Consider the following 14114-nt stretch of genomic DNA (forward strand, 5'->3'; position numbering starts at 1 on the left):
GTGACTAACCATGATGATTGACTGTTCAGTTGTCAAAGGAATTCTTGTTCATGAATGGATTGGACTCAATGGCTTTCCATTGACTTCTGCGATTTTAAAATTCTATTATATGAAGCACTGAAAGATTTTTGTGCCAGTAAATATTTGAAAGCAACCCACAACTTGGTGATTTCATTAGCAGAGGGGTCAGTAGATCCTGACCTCTTTCTGGATTTAGAAGCTAAGTTCTAGGGAATTGTCTGAGCTTAGGCACAGTTAGGTGACATCATTGTTAGTAGTAGGATTTGATTCAGAGTCTTTCTTATTTCAGGCCACCTATTATACCACACTACCTCTTTTTTTTTTTTTTTAACCCTTACCTTCCATCTTAGAGAACCACACTACGTCTTGACAAAACTCATTTATTTTAATGAGTATAATTTGTACCATGATTACCGAGAGCTAAGAAACAGAAAAAAGGATAAATTGATAAGAGTGAGTGAAGTGCTTACTTCCCATAGTAAGCCCTTAATAAATGTTCGTTGACTTGAAACTTTCACTTTCACGTACCACAATAAAAAGGAGATTTTACAATAGAATGCAATATTTGGGAACGTTGGGTAAGAGAGCAAGTAGAAATGCTTCTTTGAAAAACATATTTCCTAGAAACAAAACTACATCAGATATGTTTAAATAAAAGCCCTGGTAGTTTTCATAATATTGAGTAGACATTTGTGTTCTCAGATTAAGGTTGATTTCTTTATTATGTATCTGGAATGTTTGTGAATTCTTTATACATTTCAAGTTCAAAATAGAGTTTTGATGACAGATAATCTATAAACAGTTTTTATATCATCAACCAGTCCATCTTATATTTGCATTTCCTGTTTGAATAAAAATGTTTAAAACCTGAATTAAAGCTCATTTGCTATAAGTAGTAAAGTTATTCTATCTGTCCCACATTTTGAAATGAAGTCATTGTGACCTTAAAACTATTAACTTTGAAATTGTAAAAGGATGATCATTCTAGAATCTTACCCAAACAAAAAGGGAGCTCATTCTACAACTATTGCGGGAGATAAACTGTCCTGAGTGAATGAATTAAATAATATGAAATAACAGTGAAGAATTACTGCACTCCTTATATGCCATCATTTTTCAAAAATGATGGCCCCAGTACTCAAGTTGTCTTCTCCAAAGAGAGAATACACATCAGAAAACCTGAAGTTTAGGGAAGGGATTGATTGATATAAAAGAAACACAGTCCGCTACTTTGTGGCTAGAGTTTATCCATATAATTACAATATCAGGAAAAAATTATTCTTTCACTTAATCATTACTTGATTGTTTTTAGTCTGCTGATGTTCTGGGCAATAGGCAATTATTTACATGATTTTCTTTATAATTTGTACTTGATCTGTTTCTTGACAGGGGGGAATCTGTGCCATGCTGATGTCTCTCTCTTTGGAGAGCCAACTGAGTTTGAGTACTTGAGAAAAGTGCTCTTTGAATATATGATGGGTCGTGAAACAAAGGTAGGGAAGAAACCCTGTTTCTGGTGATGTGGTGTGTGTTTGAGTTTAGAAATGAGAGTGTTGCCCGCACATATGCCCTCACCATGGTATTTCCTTTGGTACATCCCACACTTTGCTCTTCTTGGGCCATAGAAGATTGATTATTTGATACAGGATTTCCCTTTTGGAGCACAAAATGAATTGGCAGATCTTGCTTACATTCATTACATCTGTAAAATATTAAGTTTAATTACTATTGCCTAATGCAGAATACTAGAAGTTATACTTAGGTTGAATTATGCCAGGAATAATTCATTTCGTGACTGCAGATCTTTTAAAAATAGGAAAACAATTTTTCCCATTTCCGAAACACTTTGTTTATTATAGCAGTATTTCAAAATTCCAGAATAAAAAATACATATTCTCAAGAAGAACTTTAATCTTTTATTTTGGTTAAAAAATCTAACAACACCCGGTAAATAGCCCATCAACTTAGAATTAAAGTGCTCTCTGCATCTAATGACTGACCCATCACTTCTCTAGGAAGTATATATACATGTCCAGAGCTCTGCTCACCTGAAAGCAGCCTCTTTTACATGTATTTCCATGTCATAGGAATAGAAGAACACAATATAGATCTGTGGCATGTAGAGAAGGAATCAAAAGCTTTGAAGTTGGGGTGAATGTGCTCCTCTTAGCATGCCTGACCTTCTCTCAGATAGCTTGAAGGGAGAGACAAATGTTTTCAGGTCAGTTGTGGTTCGGGCTTCTCAGGAGACCTGAAAATAAAAGCACGAAGACATATCCTACAGGAACACTTTGAATGAAGCTCAGATTCAACCTTAACTGGTTGGTGCAGTCAGAATTCTAGGACAACGTGTCACCCAGACCTTCCTCCCTTGGCAGCTCAACATAGGATATATGATCTGCCATAATTCTGTAGGGGATCATCAGTTACCTCAGTATGAGACCACATATCAGAAAGGTACAGCTTTGGGGCAGCTAGGTGACTCAGTGCATAAAGAGACAGGCCTAGAGATGGGTTCTGGGTTCAAATGTGGCCTCAGGTACTTTCTAGCTGTGTGCCCCTGGGCAAGTCACTCAACACTCATTGCCTAATCCTTACTGCTCTTGTGCCTTGGAACCAATACACAGTATTGATTCTAAGATGGAAGATAAGAGTTTAAAGACAGAAAGAAGGGTACAGCCTTACCTGGAGTATTTCTGGATTATGGCCTTCCTGAGTTGAGGAGAATACAGCTCCATTCTCTTATCATTTGTCATGTAACTAAGGAAAATCAAGACTCTTTTCTGATTTCTCAGATCTTGGCTTCCCCTTCCTCATTCCTTGTTTACATTCCTGCCCTCCTTGAGTGCAGGCTGTAGTTTCACTCTAGCACTCTCACACACGGGTTAATTAACCTTTATCTGACGCAGTTTCCTGATATGCCAGATAGATCAGGCTTCAGCCTCCCTCTGAGAGAGAGCTAGCCTGAGGATGACCAGAAGAGGGCCCACTGGGCCCCCCATTAAGTGTTAGGTGCCTGTCCATTTTAGATCCTGCCGCCAGATGGAGGAATTGCATTGATAGAGCTGTCCTTGACAGGACTGGCCGAGTTAGGGTCTGCCAGAAGCCAAGGAAGAAGTGTTTGGTGTTTCCCTGGTAGAATGAGGGAGCCTCTACTTTAGTGTGTTTTTGCGGCTCTTCCAAGTGAGGGAGACTCTGTCGGAATGGTATTGGAAAGTAGCCAAAGCTGGCCCGTGCCTCTTCTGGGCCGGGCTGGACACAGCCTTTTTAGACACTAGCTGAGAGTTACAGATGGAATGATGGAGCCCGCCCCACGGAGCGAGTGTTGTCCCTTTCTAATAGCATCACCACCCGCAGCTCTGCCGCACTTTGCAGGATGCACGTTTCCCCTTGACCTGTGTTGCTTCATCTGCTATTGCTCTTGCTCGTGATGGCCTTCATTTTGATGGTAGGTGACTTAGTGTTTGCCACCAAGAGGAACACCCAAAGTGCCTGCCTTCCATTCTTTTCCGAATATGCAAGCTATTGTTGAGATAAAGGCAGCCCTTTGCCCCTTTTGGGTCAGAAAGCCTTTCCTGCTCTCAGGTGTTGGGGAATGACCTCTCCTTCTGGGAAAGGAGAGCAGCACCAGTTGCCACCATTTTAGCTTCCCCATTTCTCCCCCATGTCCTTGGAATGTGTTATCAGAAGAGTTCATTCAGTCTCCTGTTTCCAAGTGTTCTGTGGCATGGACCTGGGCATCTCTTATGAAGAAGGCACCTTGTGTCACATGCAGCGAGAGCTTTGGCTCCCTAACTGGGCAGTCGGCAAATTCTCTCTTTTTAAAAGGGAACATCACAGTGAATTAGCCAGCTGTGAACTAAGAAAAAATCTGATGCAGTGAATGTTGCTTTTTCCCTGTTCACGTGGTGACTAATGAATTGCTTAGTAAATTAACAAATGGTAGAATAGTTAATTGCATTTCATTTATTCAAACAGATTTATGGATACACACGTGTCCAGTGTGTGCCTTCCTAACAGGTTAGCTGGCACTTTAATGTTGCATGTTTATAAGATACTTGTAATATTGAAGTAGCACAAGTACATTTTTGTGACCTTGAGCAGCCTTCTAAGTCAAGTGCACCAGAAGCAATTCCCTTTTCAAGGATCCTTCTTAAGATGGGTCTGAAAGGCCTCTTAAGAATAACTCTGAAATCAGTAGGATGAAATGCTTATTTTGGCATGTTTAAGACACCAGCTTTAATTAGTAAGGTGAAAGAATCGAAGTAAGGCTTTCTCTAAGCTGCTTCTAAAAATCTATGAGAACTGAATTCTGTTTTGTGAATTTTATTTTTCAGCCTGTCATGGTAGTCTTGAGGGACATGAGAATTGGAAAAATCAAAATTTGTAGTTTATAATGTTAGTTCCTGGTGCGTGGGACATTCTTAATGTACCTGGGCCTTATGTTGACTCTAGTAAGTAAGTAAAAACAGACATTTGAATGGCAAAATTTTAAGTTGGAAAGAATTGTGGTGTTTATTTTTGTTACATGTGATCATGAAAGTAATTAGCTAATAACAGATGGTTATTTCATCTCACTCCTCTCCCCCATCCATACACAGACAGACAGAGCAAAACACATACCCTTGGAGATGTGCTCTGTGTGTGTACAAATGCACATTTGCAGAGGAAACACTTGCAAGGTTATCTCTTCTACCTTCCCATGTAATAAAAGAATAAGGTTTCTAGCATCCCTGACAGCTGGACATGATTTTATATTTAAACACTGAATTTGTTATCTTCTTTTCATAAGTGGTGTCTTCTTTCCTCTCTGTTTCCCTCAAAACTCCTCACCTTGAGAACCAAATAGGGAAAGTTTCATCCCTTGAGGAGAATTTTCCAGGAGCTTATGGGTGACAGTCTGACTTACGGTATATTTATTCAGATCTGCACAACTTATGATCTTGTTTTGCAAGCTGCCATGTATGATGTTTTGATTCATCTGTCTTCTGCAAAGCAATACATCCTGTGTTTATTTAAAATCCAAGTTGTATTTCCAGTAGGCTGATGTGCTGCATGTCTTGGAAAAACAAACCCAAACCCTCCTGAGCATGTTCGTGTTCACGCAGTAGCCAGTGTTTGTGAGATCTATGATGTGACAGAGTCTCAGCCGGGCTTGGGGTGACCATCCGTTTCTGATTACTTTGAACACACATCTTGTCATTGCATCAGTTCTCAGATAGATTGTTCCAAAGGAAAAGGCCTTACTCATTGATGAGTCATTTATTGCAGTTCTCCAAAGTTCATCTTCATAAGATGAAAAGGGCTAAGAGTATTTGAACTTGGTAGCAGTGCCAGGTAGCTTCTGCTCTTCGGAAAGAAGCACCCTTTTATTACATTGTCAACCAAAAGACTTTCAGGACTGCCGTCTAATTGGAATAATGTATTACTCAGTTTTGTATGTCATGTCCTTGATTGATAATCTTCACATCATACTTCATTTGTCATGGCTTTCTTTGAGATTTCTAAAGGAGAATACTCTTAGCTTGGTTAACAGATTTCTAGCTAGTGCATATCAAATGATTGTTGTTGGCCTTCATTTTCCCTGATGATTGTCATTAATCCTTTTTAATTTTTCTTGTAGACAATGGCGAAAGTCATAACTACAGTCCTAAAGTTTCCTGCTGATCAGACTCAGAAAATCTTAGAAAGAGAAGATGCCCGGCCAATGGTAGGTCTTGCAAATAGGCGTCATTAAGTTGTAAATAAGTTAACTTCTCCTTAGTTCTTATTATTCAAAGGCCTAAGAGTGGAGAAGGATTTCACCATGAGGAGGGTGGGCTAAGATCCTCTGTAGATGATTACTTTGGAAGAGAAAATATATTTTATTTCTCTCTCTCTATCTCTCTCTCCCTCCTCCCCTTCCCCTCTGCGTCTATCTCTCCCTTTGTCTCTCTGTATCTCTGTGTGTCTCTTCCTACTTCCTTCCCTCCCCTTACCCCTCTCTCTCTGTCTCTTCCTTTGTCTCTGTGTCTCTCTCTCCTTCCCTCCCTCCCTCCCCCCTCTGTCTGTCTTTCCCTCTGTGTTTCTGTGTCTCTCTCGCTCTCTTCCTCTCTCCCTTTTTCTCTCCCTTCCTCCCCCTCTGTCTCTGTCTGTCTCTCCTTCCCCTTCCCTTTTGTCTTAGAATCTTAATATTGGTTCTAAGGAAGAAGAATGGTAAGGACTAGGCTATGGGGATTAACTGACTTGCCCAGTTCACACAGCTAGCAAGTGTCTGAGGCTAGATTTGAACCCAGGACTTCCTGGCTCTGGGCCTGGATCTCTATCAACTTAGCCACCTAGCTCCCCTCAAAATGCGTTTTCTCATAAAGACTAGGTGTTTGTCTTTTCTTCTTTCCTCTGTGTGCATTATGTACAAGCACAAACAGGCTAGCTAGAGGATGGATGGTATTTTTTTTTTCTGGTATAATTAGGAACTTTTAGAGCCCAAACCTATTGATCAAGGAGAAGTCATGGAATTTATGATTTCTAAATCAGAAGCAAATGATTTAAAAGTTCACTGATTCTTGGATCATAGAATTCAAATATTCCTGAGCCTTTGGTACTCCCTAGGAGTGAGAAGGATGTAAGTACTCATCAGTGGACAAAGCTTCTTTATAGAAAATCAGCTAGTTGGAAAAAATGCCTGATAAGTCATGCTGGGCAAAACGGTTTCTTTTTAAAGCTACTAGGCAAGAAAAATATCCTCTCTGTGCTTGATTAGCAAAAGCAACAGGACAGGCCTCTGACTTAGTTGTAGGCTTGAACATTGGTCTTCTGCCTCCCTTATTGCCTCTTTTTTCCTCATCTTTCCCCTTTCAAGGCCACGTGGTCCATTATGTACTTGAATAGTAATTGCCCCTACTTAAGTCTTTTAGCTTATTTTGTAGGCAAACTTGTCCTTTAGTTGGGTTTTCAATCAATCTCTCATTCCTCATTTGGAAAAGTCATTCAGTAAACATTTATCATGTTCCTACTATGTGCCAGGCTCTATGCAGGCTCCGGGGAAAAATAAGAAAAGATTGAGAAGGTCAAGCAAAAATGATTGACCTTTGCTCCTCTCAGCAATCTTTTCTTATTTTAGTCCTGATAGATGAAAAAGCCTCAAAGGAAGCCCAGCCCCATCCTGGAGCCGGCTGTCCACTCCAGTGGTAGTTGATGGATAGAGTTAAACGAGTCTGGCTTGTGCAGCATGCAGACAGCAGCGTTTTAATGGGGCTTGCATTATTTAACGGGCCTGCAATACCTTCTGGAAACTTGCCTTTGTGACCTCAGTAATTGCCTGTTTACCTCTGTGCTGTCACATTGATGCAAAGTTTTCCATTTGTGCCTGTAAGGTATTTCTCCGCTATTCTTTCCTTCCCATCCCCTGTGAATGCAGTCTTGGGCTCTGAAGAAATTTAATCAGAATATAAAAACAATTGGTTTTTAATAAGTACTTCTGTTGCTTGACTCATTTCAGGTTACGTATTCCTAAGCTGAAAGGACCATTATCTGTTCAATGTAGTTAAGTTAGCAAGTGTTTAACTCTCAGAAGTTCAATCTTTTTCATTTTGAAGAAAGGTTTGAGAAGAAGGCTTAAGTCCTAATGCCTTCTTTCCTCATGCCGCTTTCCCTCTTAGCCAGGGCTCTTCTCGTCCCCTTTGCCTTCAGGGTCTTGTCCCAGTCCTGTCCCCTGCAGGAAGCATCACCTGCCATCTTGTTACATGCCATCTGCAGCTTTCCCTGCTGGAGGCTGATGCCATCGGCTCCTTCCTCATGTCTGTGGCTCTCCTCAAGAGCTCTAAAGGAGGTGGGCAAAGGACAGTGACTGAGGCCAAGACTCCAAGGATGGAGACCTGAGCTGAGCCGTCATAGGCCATCTCACAGGGCCTCGGGGAGGACTTGCAGAACCTCTGTGTTCTGTCTTGTGAGTGTGTCTTCCCAGGGGGACGGAAGCCCCTCAAGGGTAGCTATTTCTTGGTTGTCTTGAATCCCCGTGCCCAGCACTTTGCCTGACACAGAGCAGGCATTTAGCACACACTCATCCATTGGTTCTCAGTGGATTCTCTAAACTCTTTGAGAATAGGACGTCCTTTTTCATTCCTTTTAGCACCTCTACCCTGTAGCACCCATGACAATGCCTACACTTGGCTACACTTTCCTAAATGTGTGCTAAATGGACACATAGTAGTGCTTAAAAGATAAGGCCCAAGCAACATCGTACATCTCATCTGGGCGAGGCATCGTGCTGGGTGCCCCAGGGTGTTTCAGAGATGAAAAGGACACAGGGCCTACCCTCAAGGAACACGAGTGCAGGTCATAGAGCCATCAGGAAGAGAAGGGAGGCGTGGAAGAGAAGGACTGGATAGGGTTTCCATGGAAGACAGGCAGGGTAGCCTGGTGATGGGGCTTGACTGGGTGATGGCATTTGGAGCCTGGGAACAGAGTAGATAAAGCCATGGAGGTGGGGGAAAGCACTGCTATGTGTGAGTGTTGACATCATTTGGGATGAGCCTGGAATTGGAAGTAGATGGTGGACAGGCCCCTCTGCTGAGAGTTTTGTGTGCTGGGTGGTAGGGAGCCGGAGAAGAGTTTCTAACAGAGATGACTCGGCCAGATTTGGGTGGAAGGATGATAGGCCCACTCCGTTAGCTCTGCATTTGGCCAGCTGTCAGGATGGCCCTTGGCCTTCTCTGTTCCATTGAGGTGCTGAAGTATGAATGCCTAAACAGCAGCACCAACAAAGGCATGTAGGCAAGAAAAGGGAACATTCCAGGTAACTGGCGAGGCCTCTCCCAATACTGCAACGTTGTTAGACGGGGGCTTCCTTGTTGAAAACTTTTAGTTTATATTTATTTCAAGTGAAAACCGGTAATGTGGTGCACAAACATATTCTTGCTTCCCTTGTGCTTCTTTCTGTTTTCATTTGCCAGGCCAGAGCTTTCTGATCATTGTTTTGGTGGCAATAAGATCTTAGAGGTGTGCTGGTGATTGTTAACAACTGACCTTTTGGTTGCATTTTTCAGTTTAATATGTGGTATAAACATTTTCTTAATCACTTTTTGAAGTCTAGACAAAACAGTGAATCATGACCCCATTTGTAGTGTTTGTTGATTTCCAAGGTGGAAATACTCACACCGAAAATTTAACAATCACCTGGCATTTGAACTGGCTCCAGCTATTCTCCTCCCCAGTGGCTTGATTTGAACTCAGGTCTTCCTGCTTCTAGATTCATTCTTCTGTCCACTATGCCACCTACCTGCCCTAAAACAGTATTTATTGAAATATAGTTTTCCCTGGATAGTCAGAATTAAACTTTAATGAAAATCTGGTCGGTGTCCCTTTTTATTGCTAGGAAAGTCTAAATTAATGTCTTAGAGATTTAGCTTGATTTTTCATTTCCTTGCCATTTCAAGTAAGTGGATGTCTCTGCTTATTTTGTTGATGGCGTGCTTCTCAGTAGATGCTTTCTTATTGTATACCCATAATCAGCCACCTTAATTTTAAACTTTCAAGCTCTTGCTGCTTAAAAAAGTTATGTCTCCTGCTTTCTATCCTCTTTCCCTCTTTTTTCCTCTTGCAGAAAAGTTCCTTCACTTTGTTCTAGTAGAACTTTCTGCATGGTGTTTTCAAGGATGTTGGCTATACATACCCCTTTTCCCTAGAAGGATTCCTCCTGGACTAGATCTGACTGTATTCCTGCTAATGAATTGGAGCCCAGGCCCATGTTGTGTAGATTAGGAAAAGAATCTTTCAAATGTCACCAAGCCCAGGGGTTTGGGAGCATCACTAATTCTCCCATTGAATTTGAATGTAAATAGCAGGAAGCTTCTGGAATTGAACTAACTCTTCAGCTCTGGGATTCAACTTTTATTAACGGTTTCTGTGTAGTCTTTTTAAACAAACCTGGAAGCTCTGAATTACATGGTACTAATGATACTTCTCAGTATTTACAGTCTATGTACTGGATTACGATCTGGATCTGTCTTTGACTCTAAGGGTTTCAATCAAAAGATTAAGTCAAAATTTCAATTCTCATAACCATTTAAGACAACCTTCATTTCATTTGGTTTGCTTTGTCTCTGAATATAAGACATTCAACTAGTAGTAATTTTAAAAGTGACCTGTGTGGAGCTGAGATTTCAAAATATGAACATATCTTAATTTTAAAAATTGTGGTCTTCCTAAAAAAGTTGTAATTAAGTTGAATTTTTAAAAATTTTATATTTTGTTAATCAAATTTTGTTTTAAATGAACTGGTGGAGCTTCTATTCAAAAACTCTTAGAGGATAAATTCTTTTGCTTAGCAAAAGATTTCCTAATTTGTATTTTCTAATTTTAGACTTTAGTCTTTTGGGTTTGCTTAAAACGAGTTACACTTGCCATTATCTTAACCTTCTCTTTGATAGACATTAGTTATCACTATTTAAAATTTTTTGTGCAGCTTGTAAAGGAAATCTCAGCAGCAGAGTGATGCATTTGCCTAGCATGGGAGAGTTGCAGGGAATTTTAAATCCTTTAGAATTGACTTTTAACTCCCTTATTGGGGAGAAAAATTGACATAGAATTTGCTTTTAGCCTGTTAACCTTATGTATGTACCTCAGCTTTGGTTTAAAAAACATTCTTCAAAAATCATTCAATAAGCTTTTTTCTCCCTGACTTTGTAGTTTGCTTCAGCTCGCAGTGGTATCTTCTGAATAAGCCATCAGTCTGTGCTTAGTTAGCATGTGGGTGAGTGAAGAATAATCTACAACTGTATCTTTTACATGAAATCTAATGTCCTGCATGAAATGAATGAACCTTTCCCTGGAAATCTGCTTCTCTCGAATGAAAATGTTCTTTCATGAGCTGATCTTCAGAATGACATCTTGATTTTAGGCCTACATTCATATTGGCTAAACTGACATCATAAACCCTTCAGATACTCATTAGATGTTTGGAAATCTTTAGTACAAGAGAAAAAAATGTCTAGTCCTCCTCCCCAGGCCTGTATCCTTCCAAAGGTGACAGCCACAACAAAGACAAAATTCCCAGAGTATTTTTTGATTCATGAATGAAAAAGAGATAAAAATGAAAATCAAATGGCAGATTAGTATAAAAGTGATAAATATCACAGATCTGAAATTTAACATATGATAAAATGTACCCCAAATAGTAGTAGTTGAAGGTTATTCTAAATTAGAAAAAAGTAGAAGAATATTTGCTGACTTTCTTACATTTTACCTTTAGTATCACTAAAGGTACTTGTCCAATAAGAGACTTTACACAACCTAGTTTTATGTTTTCCTAACTAATATAGTGGGTTCCCTTTGTAACCTTGTTCATTCTTTCTATAGAAGTCATTGACAGACCCTCCCCCCTTTCCCCCAAAAAGTTTAGCCTGGTCTATGTGTGAATTTCTACAAAGTCTGAATTAGGGGGATAATTAGTAAGTGAAGTATAATTATAGTTACATTGTTACCTTGATCTGTTGACTTTTCACAGCATTTTCATTTTTAAGCTTTTTTGCTTTAAGCATATCTGTGATTATGTTTAGCTCTCATATTGTATTTAATGTATGCCTTTCGTATTTATCAAACAGTTATTTAAAAAGTTTTAATAACCTGTGAATAGCCCATAAACTTCCAAATCCATCTAATTAATTAATTAATTTATGAGACCCTCACCTTCTGTCTTGAAATCAATACTGTGTATTGTTTCCAAGGCAGAAGAGTGGTAAGGGTAGGCAATGGGAGTTAAGTGACTTGCCCAGGGTCACACAGCTAGGAAATGTCTGAGACCAGATTTGAACCCAAGTTCCCATCTCTAGGCCTGGCTCTCAAACCACTGAGCCACTAGTTGCCCCCAAGGTTCTAATTAAAAAAAAATTTTTTTTTTCATTATAGGAACTAACTTAGGAAAAATTCATATTTACAATTTTCAGTTGTTTGAATACAGTAATTTGATCATTCAGTTCCACAGTTTTTCCCCCCCAATCACCTATCACATAGCAGGTACTTTGCTGAACACACTGAGGGTACAGAATCAAACACAAGACATTCCCTCCCTCCAGGAACTTCCATTCTCCTGCGTTGGGACAGAGTACAAAGTATAGGCAAATCCTAAGAACTCTACTAAGTAACATATTAGGCAATCCTAGCTGTGTAGATGGATGCCTATAAAAACCCATTCTCTTAAGTGTCCCCAAAGAGCAGGTTATACAGACAGAGAAGACAGATCAGTATTTATCATCTAACACCAATAGGATCATTAAACTAACTTAACAATCAATGTACGATTGTAATATGTAAAAGACTAATTACTATATGTAGGGAATAGATTTTTCATTTTGCAAATTAATTTAGAAAATCAGCTCATTTCATGTGTGATTACACAAACTCTTTCATCGTCTTTTGTTAATTTTACATTATGTACAGTGTCAATGGGAGAGGGGGATGGATGGCTGGAATTGGTGTCTTTCAAGCTTCCTTTTGTTTTCTTAATTTCATTTGCTTATCTCCAGCATTTTTTTTAGCCTAGAAACTTATCTAATCCACTTCCTTGATAGTTTCAATTTGGAAAGCCTTGAGAGAATAGTATTGGCTTCATTTTTAGAGTTTTTCATCTTAAAAGGATTTAGACTAATCTACTGGTTTCAAATAAAACTTAGCTTTGACGTGCTGCTTGTACTGTCAGTACTAAGTAGTATTTAATGGGAATGTAAGAGTACCCTGGCCTGGTTGAGATTTGATGGCTAACTTCTATCAGGGAAAATAAGGGCTTTTTTGCCCATGACAGCTTCCTTATTAAGCATCTTTTAGGGTGATAGGGCAAAAAGAAAGTAAATATTTTTGATATGTTTTTCTTTAAGTAATTGAATTTTGATTTCATTTTTGAATCATCTTTAAAAAAAAGAAAATGCCATTTTGGAGGCTTACAACAGAGTTAGAGTAAAAGAAATAGGAAATGATTTGTGTGATTTAACTCTGAACTCCTTCTGGAGCTTATAATTTTAATATTACTGATAGAAAATATTTTGTTCTATTTTAGTTCCAAAAGTTAAGCAGGCAACTTTACTTCTTGCCTTTTATTCTCTTCCAGTCATGGCTAAGATTGTCATCTTGAAGAAATTGGGATGAAGAACATTCTTTGATCATGCTGCTTAAAAAACTGTCCACGTCTCTGTTGTTCTTTGAGAAAAAGCATGACGGCTGACAAGCTGCTTTTCGGGTCCCTGGGAGAGGCAGCGCAAAGGCAAAGGGATGACACTGGATCATGGATACAGCTGAGCCTTCCTTTGAAGGCGTTCTCTGTAGGGGTGACCTGGGACTGCTGGCTCTTTCTCCTCATTTGGTGGGGAAAAGGACGTGATGAATGAGTGAATCCCATATATGATCTCAGGAGAGATTCTCTCATCCCTTTTTCTTTCCTCCCTTTAAGATTTAAACTTGAGGGTTTGCCTCTTCTATTTATTTATTTTAGGGTGACTTTTTTGGGAGGGGGGTTTTGTCTCTGGTTTAGTTTACTTGTGCAATACATTTGGAGGTGGAATTTCATAGATTTTTTTTTCCTGATGAATTAGATCGATTTAACTATGTTATCCAGATTAGATTTGTTGATTTTTTGCTAAAGACTAGTTCTTTAAGCTTTTGCTTCTGATAATTCAAATGGCAGTACCTCATTTGTTTACTTTGCTTTTGTACTTATATTTTCCAGGAAAAAAATACTGTAAATTGTAAATAGTTAATACAGAATTGTATTATATGTTGATCTGTGACCGTTGGCAATGTCAATCTAGGATGAACAGAGAAAAAATAAAGTTTTATTTACTGTATAAAACTCAGTATTGATGTTAATTAAAAAATTTTTTTTAATGATCAAGGATTTTTTACTCCCTTCCTCTGCCCCTCCCTCTCAAGAGAAAATGAAAATCTACTTTAATAGATATGAATAGTCAAGCAGAACAAATCTCCATGTTGGCCATTTACAAAAATAGGTGTCTCATTCTTCATATTTATTTCATTGCCCCTCTGGCAGGAGGTGGGAAGCATCCTTCATTAGTTGATTTTCTGTATTTCTCTGTTGAGATTCTCTTCATTTAAAAATAATTAGT

The 14114-nt window shown here is 39.1% G+C and overlaps 1 protein-coding gene across 2 annotated transcripts in view; it reads left to right on the forward strand.

The window, feature by feature from the left end:
* Window positions 1-13878, forward strand: part of GOLGA4 (golgin A4) — a 98138-nt gene extending 84260 nt beyond the window's left edge. For both annotated transcript variants that reach the window (XM_044657505.1, XM_044657579.1), the window contains 4 exons: window positions 1411-1514; window positions 5645-5731; window positions 10690-10753; window positions 13103-13878. In XM_044657505.1, coding sequence (XP_044513440.1) covers window positions 1411-1514; window positions 5645-5731; window positions 10690-10719 — 221 coding nt within the window. In that variant the 3' untranslated portion in view covers window positions 10720-10753; window positions 13103-13878. The remainder of the gene's footprint in view (window positions 1-1410; window positions 1515-5644; window positions 5732-10689; window positions 10754-13102) is intronic.
* The last annotated feature ends 236 nt before the right edge of the window (window positions 13879-14114 follow it).

Source organism: Gracilinanus agilis, chromosome 1 (assembly GCF_016433145.1).
Source record: "Gracilinanus agilis isolate LMUSP501 chromosome 1, AgileGrace, whole genome shotgun sequence".
Taxonomy (NCBI): Eukaryota; Metazoa; Chordata; class Mammalia; order Didelphimorphia; family Didelphidae; genus Gracilinanus; species Gracilinanus agilis.